General features: G+C 46.2%; 1 protein-coding gene across 6 annotated transcripts in view; it reads right to left on the bottom strand.

Moving 5' to 3' along the window:
* Window positions 1–14,575, bottom strand: part of itgb4 (integrin subunit beta 4) — an 84,365-nt gene that overhangs the window by 53,881 nt on the left and 15,909 nt on the right. For all 6 annotated transcript variants that reach the window (XM_033044407.1, XM_033044406.1, XM_033044409.1 and 3 more), the window contains exons 6-10: window positions 13,105–13,201; window positions 7,552–7,723; window positions 4,588–4,851; window positions 3,283–3,372; window positions 1,070–1,198 (exon numbers count right to left, since the gene is read on the bottom strand). In XM_033044407.1, the coding sequence (XP_032900298.1) occupies window positions 1,070–1,198; window positions 3,283–3,372; window positions 4,588–4,851; window positions 7,552–7,723; window positions 13,105–13,201 (752 nt within the window). The remainder of the gene's footprint in view (window positions 1–1,069; window positions 1,199–3,282; window positions 3,373–4,587; window positions 4,852–7,551; window positions 7,724–13,104; window positions 13,202–14,575) is intronic.

The raw sequence follows: 14,575 nt of genomic DNA, 5'->3' as shown, positions 1-14,575 counted from the left end.
TCATTCAGTCTGCAGTCAACTGATAGCAAGGAGTCACCTCCCTCAGACCTTAGGACAAACGCACAGACACGCACACAGCCAGACGCACACACAGACACATGCAGACACACGCACACAGACACACACGCAGACACACGCACACAGATATGCACAAAGACACATGCACATAGACACACGCAGACACACACACAGACACACATGCACAGAGGCACACACGCACACAGACACACACGCACAGAGGCACACACGCACACAGACACACACGCAGACACACACGCACAGACACACACGCACAGACACACACGCACAGACACACACGCACAGACACACACGCACAGACACACACGCACAGATACACCCGCAGACACACCCACACAGACACACACGCACAGACACGCACGCACAGACACACATGCACAGACATACATGCACACAGACATACATTGCCACAGACCCACAGACACACATGCACACAGACACAAACAGATGCACACAGACACACTCACAGACACACAGACACATACGCACACAGACACACACACACTCACACGAACACAGACACACACGCAGACACAGACACACGCACACAAACACACATGCATACACACAAGCACAGACATGCACACACACACATGCACAGACACACGCACAGGCACACTCACACGACAGACACGCACAGACACACACACGCACACAGATTGAAGAATGAAGGGTCTCGACCCGAAACGTCGCCCAATCCTTATCTCCACACACACACATGCAGACACGCACAGACACGCGCAGACACGCACGCACACAGACACGCACACGCACACACACAGACACGCACACACACACGCACACACACACGCAGACACTCACGCACGTAGGCAGACACGCACACACATGCACAAGTAAATATAAACATTTGACCACATTTTGAGCAAAGCAATGATGAGTGTTTTCCAACCCTTCCCGTCACTCGTCAAGGAACTCCCCAGCTCAGGCCGACCCCCTGGACGCAGACTCCGGCCCCGCTGGCCACAGCTACTTGTCCCCCAGGGTTGGCCGGTGTCCCGGGATTGCTTACCACCTGTCCCGGGGTGACGGTGAAGGTGGATGACTCGCTCTGCGGCTTGGCCGCTGACAACGACGAGACAGTGGCTCTCATTGTTTTGGGGACACTGTTAGCCCGGATCTCCATCTTTGACCGGATGTTCTGTGGGAGGGAGATTGCAGGGAAAGGTTATCCGTGAGGGAAGCAAACATCTCTGTACAAGATTGCAAGGCAGTAGTGCAGCAAGATGCACATGACACAGTGGTAGCAGAAGTAGATTCACCTGGCATATCATGTTACCACATGAGAGGTGCTCCAGGCTACTCTCTGCAATGTGAATGTGGAGCAGGGGGGTAATATTACACTATAGTTTGCACATCAAAGATATAGCTTTACAAAGTGTGTGAACATGAGGGGCACAACATTGCAGAGTCATACAGCACAGAAAGAGGCCCTTGGGCTCAACATCCATGCTGACTAAGATGCCTATCTAAGCTAGTCCCATTCGCCTCCATTTTGCCCATATCGCTCTAAACCATTCCTATCCATGCATCTGTCCAAACGTCTTTTAAATGTTGTTGTAACTGCACAAACTATCTCCTCTAGCAGCTCGTTCTATGTACCCAACTCCCTCTGAGTAAAAAATATTGCCCCTCAGTTTCCTATTAAATCTTGGCCCTCTCTCCTTAAGCCATAGAGTTATCGAGTCATACACCGTGGAAACAGGCCCTTCGGCCCAACTTGCCCATGCTGACCAACATGCCAAATCCACTCTTGTTCCATCTGCCTGCATTTGGTACATATCGCTCTAAACCTATCGTATCCATGTACCTGTCTAACTGTCTGTTAAACTTTGCAATAGTCTCTGCCTCAACTACCTACTCCGGCAGCTTGTTCCATTCACCCACCAGCCTTTGTGTAAAAACGTTGCCTCTCAGGTTCCCATAAAATCTTTTGCCCCTCACCTTAAACCTATGTCCTCTGGTTCTCAATTCCCCACCTCTTGGTACAAGACTGTGCATTTACCTGATCTATTCCTCTCATGATTGTCTACACATCTGTAAGATCACCTCTCATCCTCTTGCACACCAAGGAATAGAGTCCTAGCCTGCTCAACCTCTCCTTTTGATCAGTCCTTGCAACATGCTCATAAATCTTCTATGCACCCTTTCCAGCTTAACAACATCTTTCCTATAACAGTGTGACCAAAACGGTACATAATATTCGAAGTATGACCTCACCAATGTCTTGTACAACTGCAGTTGGAATATAGTGTAGCAAACAGTGGAGACGTGGATTTTTGCAGTAGGAATAAAGGCCTAGACTATGTTCTAAATGGGGTGAGAATCCAGAAATCGGAGGTGCAAAGGGACTTGGGAGTGCTGATGCAGGATTCCCAAAAAGCTAATCTGCAAGTCGAACCGGTAGTAAAGAAAGCAAACTCAATGCTAGCATTTATTTCAAGAGGGCTTGTATACAAAAACAGAGATGTGATGTTGAGGCTCTATAAGGCGCTGGTGAGGCCGCATTTGGAATATTGTGAGCAATTTTGGGCCGCATATCTGAGGAAGGATGTGCTGGCTCTGGAGAGGGTCCAGAGAAGGTTTACAAGAATGATCCCAGGAATGAGTAGGTTAACATATGATGAGCGTTTGTCGGCACTGGGCCTGTACTCACTGGAGTTTAGTAGAATGAGGGGGGGGGGGCCTCATTGAAACAGGCAGAATAGTGAAAGACTTGGATAGAGTGGATGTGGAGAGGATGTTTCCACTAGTGGGAGAGTCTCAGATTAGAGGTCAGAGCCTCAGAATTAAAGGACGTTCTTTTAGGAAGATGAGGAGAAATTTATTTAGTCAGAGGGTGGTGAATCTGTGGAATTATTTTACCACAGAAGGCTGTGGAGGCCAAGTCAGTGGATATTTTTAAAGCAGAGATAGATTCTTGATTAGGACGGATGTCAGAGGTTATGTGGAGAAGGCAGGAGAATGGGGTTAGGAGGGAGTGATAGATCAGCCATGATTGAATGGTGGAGTAGACTTGATGGGCTGACTCCTATTCCTTATGACCTTATGAACATGACCTCCAAACTACGTTACTCAATACTCTGACTGATGAAAGCCTTCCTGACCAAGCCAATGGTGTCCAGATTTTGATTCCTCTACCCTGGGTTAAAGAGTCTGTGCATTCACAGGATCCATCCCCCTCTGTAGTACATTTAGTCCAGAGATAGTTGTGGGAGGGCTTACCTCAAATGCATGGCGCAGCAGATCGAGTATATTGGACGAGTCCTCTTGCAGCTGCCCAATATCAGACACTGGAAAATACTTGCTCAATTTCTGGATTTAAAAAACACAAGACCCATTATAAAGTCGAATCCCCACTGGTCTGCTATCCAAAGCAGCACCCACAGAGAGACCTCGATCCTTTGGATGAATGGCTTGGTTGGTTTCCAAAGAAAAATTAATTACCAAGTGAATTATCACAAGTGTCTATTACTGATAGATGCTTCGACTTTACTCTCCAATAGAACTATCTATCTCCAATAGAATCTCCTTGTATATTCTGTGCATCATGAATGCAGGATACAAATATTAACCATTTCACTCTCCAATGCTCATTGCTTTGCTTGTAACTGCACATTCTGCAACCTGTATCAGCAACAACACAGACAGTGTTGCAATATCTAGCAACATGTAAAGTCTCTTCTTTTGAAAAGGAGGTTTCACAATATGGACTGTGACATACGCCAATAAATAAATGGACCTTTGCAATACGAACCACAGTTTACCTCTTGAAATACCTAATAGTCTAAATCTAGAATACTGCTTAAAATACAGTTAACTCACGTTATAACGGACCATAGGGGGAAATGGTGTCCATTGTTGCCGATTGTCCGCTATAACAGAGTAAGGGATTGACTCCAACCACATAGTGGTCACTGCATGAAACAACGTTGTTTTCAAATACAAAGTTATTTTTAACCACTAAAAGTCTATTGTTGTTACTGCAAGCTAAAAATACTAAAGGCAGTTTCAATGCCTTGTTAATTTCAATGCCTTGTCAATTTCAACGCCTTGTCAATTTCAACGCCTTGCCAATGTCAATGCCTTGTCAATTTCAATGCCTTGTCAATTTCAACGCCTTGTCAATTTCAATGCCTTGTCAATCTGGTATAAATCTGTTATAAGGAAGTCTGTACTAACCAGGGTTAGCGATTAGCTACATGATCTATGTCGAATAGCTACTCTGAGTGCTATGTTGCAGGACATTGCATCAGGTGAACTACATGTGCCAAATAGCTCCTTGCACATGTTAATCTATTCCCAGAAGTTTGCTTCACTCATTTCAATGGGAAGAATTTCAGAAGTGATGATAACTGCAGCTGCCATAGCATGGAGCTATCCACCGAGGATGAATTTCTACTAGAAATTAATTAATTTGTACAACTAGCCTTGCTGTATTAAATGCAACCTTTGATGCATGACATTCTCTGTGATACACCCAAGACCCATGGAGAACCCTGCCTGTCATTCTCCTGATTAATATCTTACCTCATAGTAAGAATATGAATGGTTAGTAACAGCAAAGATAGGAATAATGCCATGATTGGTGAGAAGGCGTATCAGAGTTGGGATGGAAGGGTAGTCTTGCTCGGTATCCTGGGTGTAACTGCCGCTGTTGTCCAAATGACATTTCTCATCATTCCTTTTCAAGATGCCCGAGAGGACATTGGAGCCGTCAGCTTCATAATGAAAGGCAGATTCAGTCGAGAAGACCAGCAGATGGGTGCTGTCAGGCCTCCAACCTATGTCACCCTGCAACAAGAAAAACTCTCCTCAGGACAGAAGCCAAGTCAACCAGAAGCAGGGGACATTACAGGAAGGGAAGATCCCAAAATGCCACAGGAAATACAATTTCTAACATCTTTCTCAAAGGAAAACAGTTGTTCAGCACTCCCACATCACAGTGTATCAGCACGAGAGCAGGAAGATCTTGTTTAAACCAGAGACGAACACAAAAAGCTAGAGTAACTCAGCGGGTCGGGCAGGATCTCTGGAGAAAAGGAACAGGTGACGTTTCGGCTCAAGACCCTTCTTCAGACTGAGAGTCAGGGGAGAGGGAAACGAGGGATATGGCAAGGTACACGGAACAAATGAATAAAAGATATGCAAAAGGACAAATCAAAGCCAGGTGAGGTGGAGCCCACAATGGCCCATTGCGCATAGAATTGGTGGGTATGGATATTTATCTGTAATATCCTATATATGATCAGTTGGATAGGTTCAGTCACAAAATAACTGAGATTACAGATTATGCTGTAATGTTATTCAACTCTAATACAGATATGGCAATGTACAACAATGGAATGCATACAAGCTTGTACAAGTCTACTGCTATGCAATGCTGTAGTGAAGTACTGTTGTTACAGGGCTCTCACTGTATAAAACTGAGGTAGAGTACGAAAGGGGTGAGGTCTGTCATGGTTATAGCACTGGGGTACAGTACTGGTGGGGACGGGTCTGTTACTGTATAAAACTGGGGTACTCTACCTCAGTTTTGTTCCCCCGAGGGGAATAATTCCTGACTATGCAGCAATATATTTCATCGGCTACAACATCAGACTTAGCCTATCCCATAATCTTTTAAACTCATAGTGCACCATATGGAAACATTTCTTCATTCATGCAAGCTTTCCCGGCTCTGTATTACCCGGGTGGATCTAAGCTAACCCCCACATCAGCCAAGATACCAGGCCCAGAACAGAATGCAAAACCCCAGAACGGGTTGATGAAGTAGGGCGCGGTGCCACTAACTAATTTGATTCCGTTTGTGCTCCAGCTCTTCTCAGAGGAACACCATTGCAGCATATAGTTCTCAGCATTGTAGAGCACCAGTTACATAGACAAAGTCTAATGTTCGCAAATGGGGTGGTGAATCGGACAGCACTTCAGTTTGTGGAAGGACCGTTCAGAAGCCTGATAACAGAGGGGAAGAAGCTATGGTTGTACATATAAGTATAGTTGGGAGGTCATTGAGTGTAGTAGATGGGAGGTCATGTTACAGTTGTACAGGACACTGGTGTGGCCACATTTGGAGTATTGTGTTCAGTTTTAGTCACTAAATTATCGGAAAGATGTTAAACTGGAAAGGGAGCAAAGAAGATTTACAAGGATGTTACAGGACTCAATGGCCTGAGTTATAGGGAGTGGTTAAGCGGGCAAAGACTTTAGCCCCTGGAGTGTAGGAGGATGAGGAGTGATCTTATGGAGGTGTATAGATCATGAGAGGATTATTTAGGGTAAGTGCAATATATGGAAATATATGTATTTCGGGCTGGCAGAAGACGTAGTTGAGGCAGGTTGGTGGCCGATTAGGAAAGGGGGAGAAGCAACGAGACTGGGTGTCATGGTACACCAGTCACTAAAAGTAGGCATGCAGGTGCAGCAGGCAGTGAAGAAGGCAAATGGTATGTTAGCATTCATAGCAAAAGGATTTGAGTATAGGAGCAGGGAGGTTCTACTGCAGTTGTACAGGGTCTTGGTGAGACCACACCTGGAGTATTGCGTACAGTTTTGGTCTCCTAATCTGAGGAAAGACATTCTTGCCATAGAGGGAGTGCAGAGAAGGTTCACCAGACTGATTCCTGGGATGTCAGGACTTTTCATATGAAGAAAGACTGGATAGACTCGGCTTGTACTCGCTAGAATTTAGAAGATTATAGAAACTTACAAAATTCTTAAGGGGTTGGACAGGCTAGATGCAGGAAGATTGTTCCCGATGTTGGGGAAGTCCAGAACAAGGGGTCACAGTTTAAGGATAAAGGGGAAATCTTTTAGGACCGAGATGAGGAAAACATTTTTCACACAGTGAGTGGTGAATCTCTGGAATTCTCTCCCGCAGAAGGTAGTTGAGGCCAGTTCATTGGCTATATTTAAGAGGGAGTTAGATGTGGCCCTTGTGGCTAAAGGTATGGAGAGAAGGCAGGTACAGGATACTGAGTTGGATGATCAGCCATGATCATATTGAATGGCGGTGCAGGCTCGAAGGGCCGAATGGCCTACTCCTGCACCTATTTTCTATGTTTCTATGTACTATCACAACGTTTAGGAAACATATGGACAGGTACATGGATAGGAAAGGTTTAGAGGGACATGGGCCAAATACAGGCAGATGGGACTGGTGTAAATGGTCGGCATGGGAACGCTGGGCAGAAGAGCCTGTTTCCACGCTGTATCTTTAAACTAAACTAAACTAAACAATGATGAAGTAGTATCTAACCTGCCTATACACACTAATGCCATAGGACAATAACTATCTTCATATTCAGTAATAAGTTATCTACATGTTATCAAACATAAAAGCTAAATGTTTAGCCAAGAAACTCAATCCCAATGCCACATGAAAATCTAAAATATTTCATCTCCAGCCACAACATTTTACACCTCATATATTTCATTCTGCCCCTGCGCACACAGATGAGGTCTAAAGGATCGAGACTCCAAGGGCAGACTCACCTTGCAGACTGCAACCTGCAGAATTGCATCAAATCCACCTTCAGGTGCGTCCATGTTGCCCGAGATTCTTTCCTTCTCCAGCTTCTGGATGAAATTGTTTACATCGTTGGTCAGAGGAATGACGTTCTTGAAGGAGAATGGGGCATCACTGTTTGGCCATGGCTGCTTAAGTCTAGAACAAAAGAGAGGCCAGAAATTAAAGGATTCAGCTGGGAAAGTACGAACACATGCTTAGGTTTATTATTATTATGTGCGGTGCAATGAAAAGCTTTGTTTTGCATCAATCCACACAGATCAGATAATACTATGTATCAATACAATCAAGCCAAACTCAAGTACAAACGGTGGCCCAGCGGTTGAGTTGTTGCTTTACGGTGCCAAAGACCCAGGTTCGATCCCAGATATGGGTGCTGTCTGTAGGGAGTTTGTACGTTCTCCCCTTGACCTGTGTGTGTCTTCTCCGGTGCTCTGGTTTCCTCCCACACTCCAAAGGTGTACAGGTTAGTAGGTTAATTGGCTTGGGTAAAATTGTAAGTTGTCCCTAGTGTGTGTAGGATAGTGTTAGTGTGCGCGCAGACTCAGAACCCTGTTTCCATGCTGTATCTCTAAACTACATGAAACTAAACTAAAATAAAGATAGAGCAAAGGGAAAGATACAGAGTGCCGAATATAGTTCTCAGCAGAGAAGCGCAGTTACATCGACAAAGTCTAATGTTCCCAAATGGGATGGAGGTGGATTGGACAGTACCCTAGCTTATGGAAGGATCGTTCAGAAGCCTAATAACAGAGGGGAAGAAGCTATGGTCCACTCTCTCCTTCAATAGATGAAAGTTTAAAAAGATAGATCAGCAATGGCAGACATTTAAGCAGGTAATTTGTAAATCTTACTTAAGGCAAGACTGTGAGGAAGAAACTGTCCGTGAATCTGGAGGTGTGCGTTTTCACGCTTCTATACCTTTTGTCTGATGGGAGAAGGGAAAACAGAGTGGCCAGTGTGCGACTCGTCCTTGATGGCCTTGCCAAGGCAAGATGAGGTATAATTGGAGTAAAAATGGGAGGGAGGTTGGTTTGTGTGATGGTCTGGGCCGCGTCCACAATTCTCTGCAATTTCTTGCGGTCTTGGATGGAGCTGTTCCCAAACCAAGCTGTGATGCGTCCCGATGCAAATGCCGAACTTCCGAAGCCTTCTAAGGAAGGTGTGCTTTCTTGGCCATTGGTTCGATATGCTTCGGTCCAGGACAAGTTGCTGGTGATATTGATTTTGATTTGCATTTGATATAGAGCCACATAAAGGATGACTGCACAAGATACGAGTCTGTGCGGTTCGGGTAATAATAGTGACATGGAGGGGAGTGACTAACTAACAGAAAACAGAAATGCGGGAGGAATAGGTCACTTACAGATTGGCAACCAGTAACTATTGGGGTGCCACAGGGATCCGTGTAGCACCGTGCTGTTTATAATCTATGTGAATGACGGTCCACAATAGGCAACTTTACTGACGATACAAAGATACATTGGGTAGCCATTTGTGAAGAGGACACAAGGAGTCTGCATAGGGATACAGGTAGGGCATTTATTAAACCCGCCCTTGACTCCTTTTCTCGACAGGGAACAATCCCACACTGGGCTGTACTATTTTGTTGCTGTGAGCGTCAGATCACCAAGGCTTTGTGACAACAGGTTGAGATGCGGTTGGGAGTTGTGAATTCAGCGTTGTGAAATGGACTTCCTGCACTCTGGACCCCTGAACTACAGCTGTAGTTGTAACGTCTTGTGATGGCCGCGAGCGTGAATGAGCGTGAATGAGCGCTCCTCCCATGTTCCACAATTAGCAGCTTGAAAGGCCAATTTAAGTTCTTTCTCAGCAGAGTGTGAAGCGGCTACCCACGGCCTCTTATCACCATAAATCAGCTGCAGATTCCGCTGCACCACAGTAGAGGGGCTCACGTTTTATTGCAGGGAAAAATAGAGTGGTGGTGTGTAGCCAGCCCTGATCGTTAATAAAAGATATGCTCATGGGGAGAGAGGTATAAAGGATGGGAGAGACTGAAGGAGGCTGTGCAACAATGAGAGAGAGAGAGAGAATGAAGCGACAGAAGGAGGCAGATAAAGGGAGGGGAAGGTGGCCAAAGAGCGTGGGACAGCGACGGCAAGCAGAGGGACAGAAAGACACAGAGAGAGTGCATGGGGGGGGGGGGGGGTCAAGAGAGAAAGGGAGAGAAGCAGAGTGGGAGGGGAGACAGAGCAGTGGAGTGGGAGGAGGAGGAAGAGGGGAGGGAGGAAAGCGAGAGGAGAGGGAGTGTAGAAGGGGGGAGGAAAGGGGGAAGGAGAGAGGGACGGGGAGCGAAGTGTGGGGAAGGAGAGAGTGGGGGAGAAAGGGGGAGAGTGGGGGAGAGGGGGAGAGAAAGAGAGGGGCAGAGGTCCTGAGAATTCTATGATTAATAACGTTAGATTTATTAATGCTGCCACGGTGCAAGTGTGCAAGGTGTTTCTGAGCTGCTGCTCACTGCTTTGATTGTGTATCCGCTGCATCAGTGACTCACTATCTTCACTGCCTGTGGACGGGACAAAGCTCCCATTCATCCCCGCTTCCCCACAGTGCCTGTCCATTGTAGCTGGGAGACAGCTATAACCCTGGGCCCTGGGAGGGCAGGAGCATTCAGTGATAAACTTCTCCTGCTGCAGATCACATCATCCTTGCCACTCCCTCTCAATGTTGGTTCACAAAGTTTGTCTTTGGTTACTACATAAAACACAGCGAGGGCCGAAAACAGCGCGCAATAAACGAGCTGCGATTGCCCCAACATTTCTACGCGCTGGATTTCATCTGAGCCTTGAAGTTGCCGTTCCGAGTGATCTCATTGTTTCTCTGTCGCATCCCAGCTGAACGTTCGCGAAACTCCCACCTCCTTGTTTACCTAGTTCCTCCCTCCCTGCCCCTGTCCACATCGTTCCTATCTTCCTACCCTTCCCCTCATCAGTACACACCCTCTTCCTACCATCTCACTCCTCCCACTCCACTCCCATACTCTCCACTCCTTCGATCCGCCCCACACACCCTCTTCCCCCCTTCCCTTCTCTCTCTTCTCCTCCTCTCCCCTCCCATCATCTACCCCCCCCTCTCCTCCCGCCTTCTGTCCCCTCCCCCCCCCCCCATCTCCCCCCTTCCCTCCCCTTCTTTCCTCTTCCCTTTCCCCTCTTCGCCTCCCTTCCCCTCACTTCCTCTCCCCCTCACTTCCTTTCCCCTTCCCTCCTCTCCCCTTGTCCAGCCTACAGTCAGCCTCTGCTGAAGTGTCAACTTAAGGGGCTGTCCCACTATACGAGTTTACCCAAGAGTTCTCCTGAGATTAAAAAAAAATCAAACTCGTGGTAAGTACGTAGAATGTACGTAGCGGATACGTCGGAGCTCAGGACGTCTCTTAGCGGCTCGTAACGCTAACGGCAGGTACTCGTTGAAAAATGTCCACGAGAGCCCCGAGTACCTACGAGCGGCTATTACTGTAATTCTCCGAGTGCGAATCACGGGAAACTCGGGAGAACTCTTGAATTACCTTGTACAGTGGGACAGGCCCTTTACTGACCACACTCTCCCCCTACCCCCACCACACTGTTCCACTCTCCCTGCCACTCTCTGCAACAACAGCAACAGTGCAGCTAAAGAGCACCTTTAATGCAGTCTGAGATGTCTCACAGGAACAGCTCCAAACCAAATTCGAGACTAAAGCCTCTTGCAAAGGTGTCAGGGTAGATGGCCAAGCGCCTGACAAGAGAGCTGGGCATTCGACAATATCAGGTGGCCCGGTGATCGTTGGGAATATTGAGATGTGACTGAGTTTATCACATAGAGGGATATGGGCCTGTAAACAGTCACATGGAACTAGCTCTGGTCGATAACACGGTCAGAATTGAGCAGTTGGGCTGAAGGGCCTATTTCCACGCTGCATAATTCTATGACTGTCACCATCGGGCTGCAAACATGGAAAGAGGCTGCGCCGACCAACGATCACCCAGACCTACACAATAGGGACACAAACCTGCACGTCTTTGGGATGTATGAGGAAACCGTAGCACCCGGAGAAAACCCACGCGGGAGAGGGTACAAACACGGTACAGACAGGATGGGTTTCTGGCGCTGCAAGACAGTAACTCTACCGCTACGCCACCATGCCGTCCTTGTGTCAAAAGAAGTTAATTGGATAGTGATCCCTGACTGTAACACATTGGTTTCGGCAGAAGGGTTTGTGTAAACCACAAGCATTCAGTGTTTGTCAAATAAGCACAATAACTCAATGTCAATGCACACATACAGTGCCCTCCATAATGTGTGGGACAAAGACTCATCATTCATTTATTTGCCTCTTTACTCCAAAATTTGAGATTTGTAATAGAAAAATCACATGTGGTTAACATGCACATTGTCAGATTTTAATAAAGGCCATTTTTATACAGTTTGGTTTCACCATGTAGAAATTACAGCAGTGCTTATACATAGTCCCCCCCATTTCAGGGCACCATAATGTTTGGGACACAGTAATGTCATGTAAATGAAAGTTGCCGTGTTTAGTATTTTGTTGCATATCCTTTGCATGTAATGACTGCTTGAAGTCTGTGATTCATGGACATCACCAGTTGCTGGGTGTCTTCTCTGGTGATGCTCTGCCAGGCCTGTATTGCAGCCAATGCAACAAGCTTATGCTTGTTTCGGGGGCTAGTCCCCTTCAGTTTTCTCTTCAGCATATAAAAGCCATGCTCAATTGGGTTCAGATCGGGCGACTGACGTGGCCATTCAAGAATTGACCATTTTTTAGCTTTGAAAAACTCCTTTGTTGCTTTAGCAGTATGTTTGGGATCATTGCCTTGCTGTAAAAGGTTTGGCTGATGTCTCTAACAGTTTTATTCTTGTTTCTCAGCCTCATAATGGCTTTTTTGACTTTCATTGGCACAACTTTGATTCTCATTTTGATTAATAGCAATAAACGTTTCCAAAGGTGATGGAAAGACTGGAGGAAAGACTAGGTGCTGAGAGCTCTCTTATACCTGCATTAAGGAGGCAATTAAACACACCTGAGCAATTACAAATGCCGGTGAAGCCATGTGTCCCAAACATTAAGGTGCCCTGAAATGGGGGGACTGTGCAAAAACACTGCTGTAATTTCTTGGGTGGGAGATTGCAATCTTCACATGGTCCGACGAATGCAATCAACCTGGCGTGCACAATCAAATAGAACAAGTTGTCCTACAACTTTAGGCTGTGCACGCCATACGCAAGAAGAAGAAGATGAAGCTTGAATTTCTACATGGTGAAACCAAAATATTAAAAAATGGCCTTTAATAAAATCTGACAATGTGCACTTTAACCACGTGATTTTTTTTTCTATTACAAATCTCAAATTGTGGAGTACAGAGGGAAATAAATAAATGATGGGTCTTTGCCACAAACATTATGGAGGACACTGTACACAAGCAGGTGCTGTAATGCACTTACACACAAGGTGACAACCTGCACACCACTCTGCCGTAGAGCCACAGTGGCTGAAACCCCAGTCTTACCTCAATGGCCTCATGTCTGTCTGTGGAACAGACACCTTGTCAACAAACTTCCCAAAGCCGATGGTGTAGTCATTCGACATTTTCTCCACTACTCCAGCTGCCAACACAAAGAGTACACGTGCATTTAAATTGTGTTGTTACAACCGTCACAGTCCCAAAACTCTTTAGAACTAATGCATCCTTCAGAGTGTCGCCCCAGTTGAAACATAATAATCACTGCAGCCACATGACAGCGAGGTCCCTCAAACATTAACGTGAGAACGGCCATATAATTTGCTTCGCTGAGGTCAAGTCATTTATTGTCATGCACGCAAATACCAGTGAGGTGCAGGTACGATGAAAATCTTGCTGACTGCAGTATCACAGGCTCACAGATTCAGATGGCAGCCAAAAATAAATTATGCATACAAAATGTACAAACTATTCATAAATTATGCACAAATCGTTTGTAAATCATGCCTAAATCGTGCATAAGTTGTGCATAAATTTTACGACTATAAAAAGTGTGCAAAAAGACAAGATGTTTGATGTGGAATAAATAATGTCTAGTACAGGGGAAAAATATCACACCATAGAACTGCAGTTTGATAGAACACGACCCGAAATATTTCCACCACAGATGCTGAGTTACTCCAGCACTTTGTGTTTTACACCATAGAACTTGAATTTACCTCAGAAGATACAAGGCCTTGGTCTAATATTTCGTCCGAATGATTAAATGTCTCCTATGGGGTTGTTTCCCCCTCAGGGCTGCACTAGAGTTTCTGGGATGGGGTCTCAATGACAACCTTCTGCCTCAAGGTACAACTCAGCCAAAAGCCTCAGCCCACATGGGGGAAGTGCTGACCCAGTAGTGAAGCTCCCTCTGATTATGGTGCTCTCAGTTCTTCAGGAAACAGTCACGACCCCACAAAGAGCTCAGCTGGCCGGCCTACGAGACACCTCGGCATGGTGACACAGCGGTAGAGTAGCTGCCTTACAGCGCTGGAGACATGGGTTCGATCCTGACTACGGGTGCTGTCTGTATGGAGCATGTATGTGGCCTGCGTGGGTTTCCACTGAGATCTTCGGTTTCCTCCCACACTCCAAAGACGTACAGGTTTGTCGGTGAATTGGATTGGTACAAATGTAAATTGTCCCTGGTGTATGTGGGATAGCGTTCATGTCAGGGGGGGATCGCTGGTCGGTGCGGACTCGGTGGGCCGAAGGCCCTGTTTCCGAACTGTATCTCTAAACTAAACTAAACCTACAGAGTGGACCATTTATCACAAGACATAGGAACAGAATTGGGCCATTTGGCCCATCCAGTCCGCTCTGTAATTCAATCATGACTGATCTATTTTTCCTTCTCACCCACCCCCCCAGATTCACCAACCTCTGGCTAAAGAAATCCCTCTCCATTCCAAAGGTACTTCCTTTTATTCTGAGGTTGTGCCCTCTGGACGTAGACTCTGCCACTGCTGGAAATATT

The sequence above is a fragment of the Amblyraja radiata genome, chromosome 26 (assembly GCF_010909765.2).
Source record: "Amblyraja radiata isolate CabotCenter1 chromosome 26, sAmbRad1.1.pri, whole genome shotgun sequence".
Taxonomy (NCBI): Eukaryota; Metazoa; Chordata; class Chondrichthyes; order Rajiformes; family Rajidae; genus Amblyraja; species Amblyraja radiata.
Note: the sequence above shows the minus strand (reverse complement) of the source record. Positions and strands in the feature narration are given on the sequence as shown.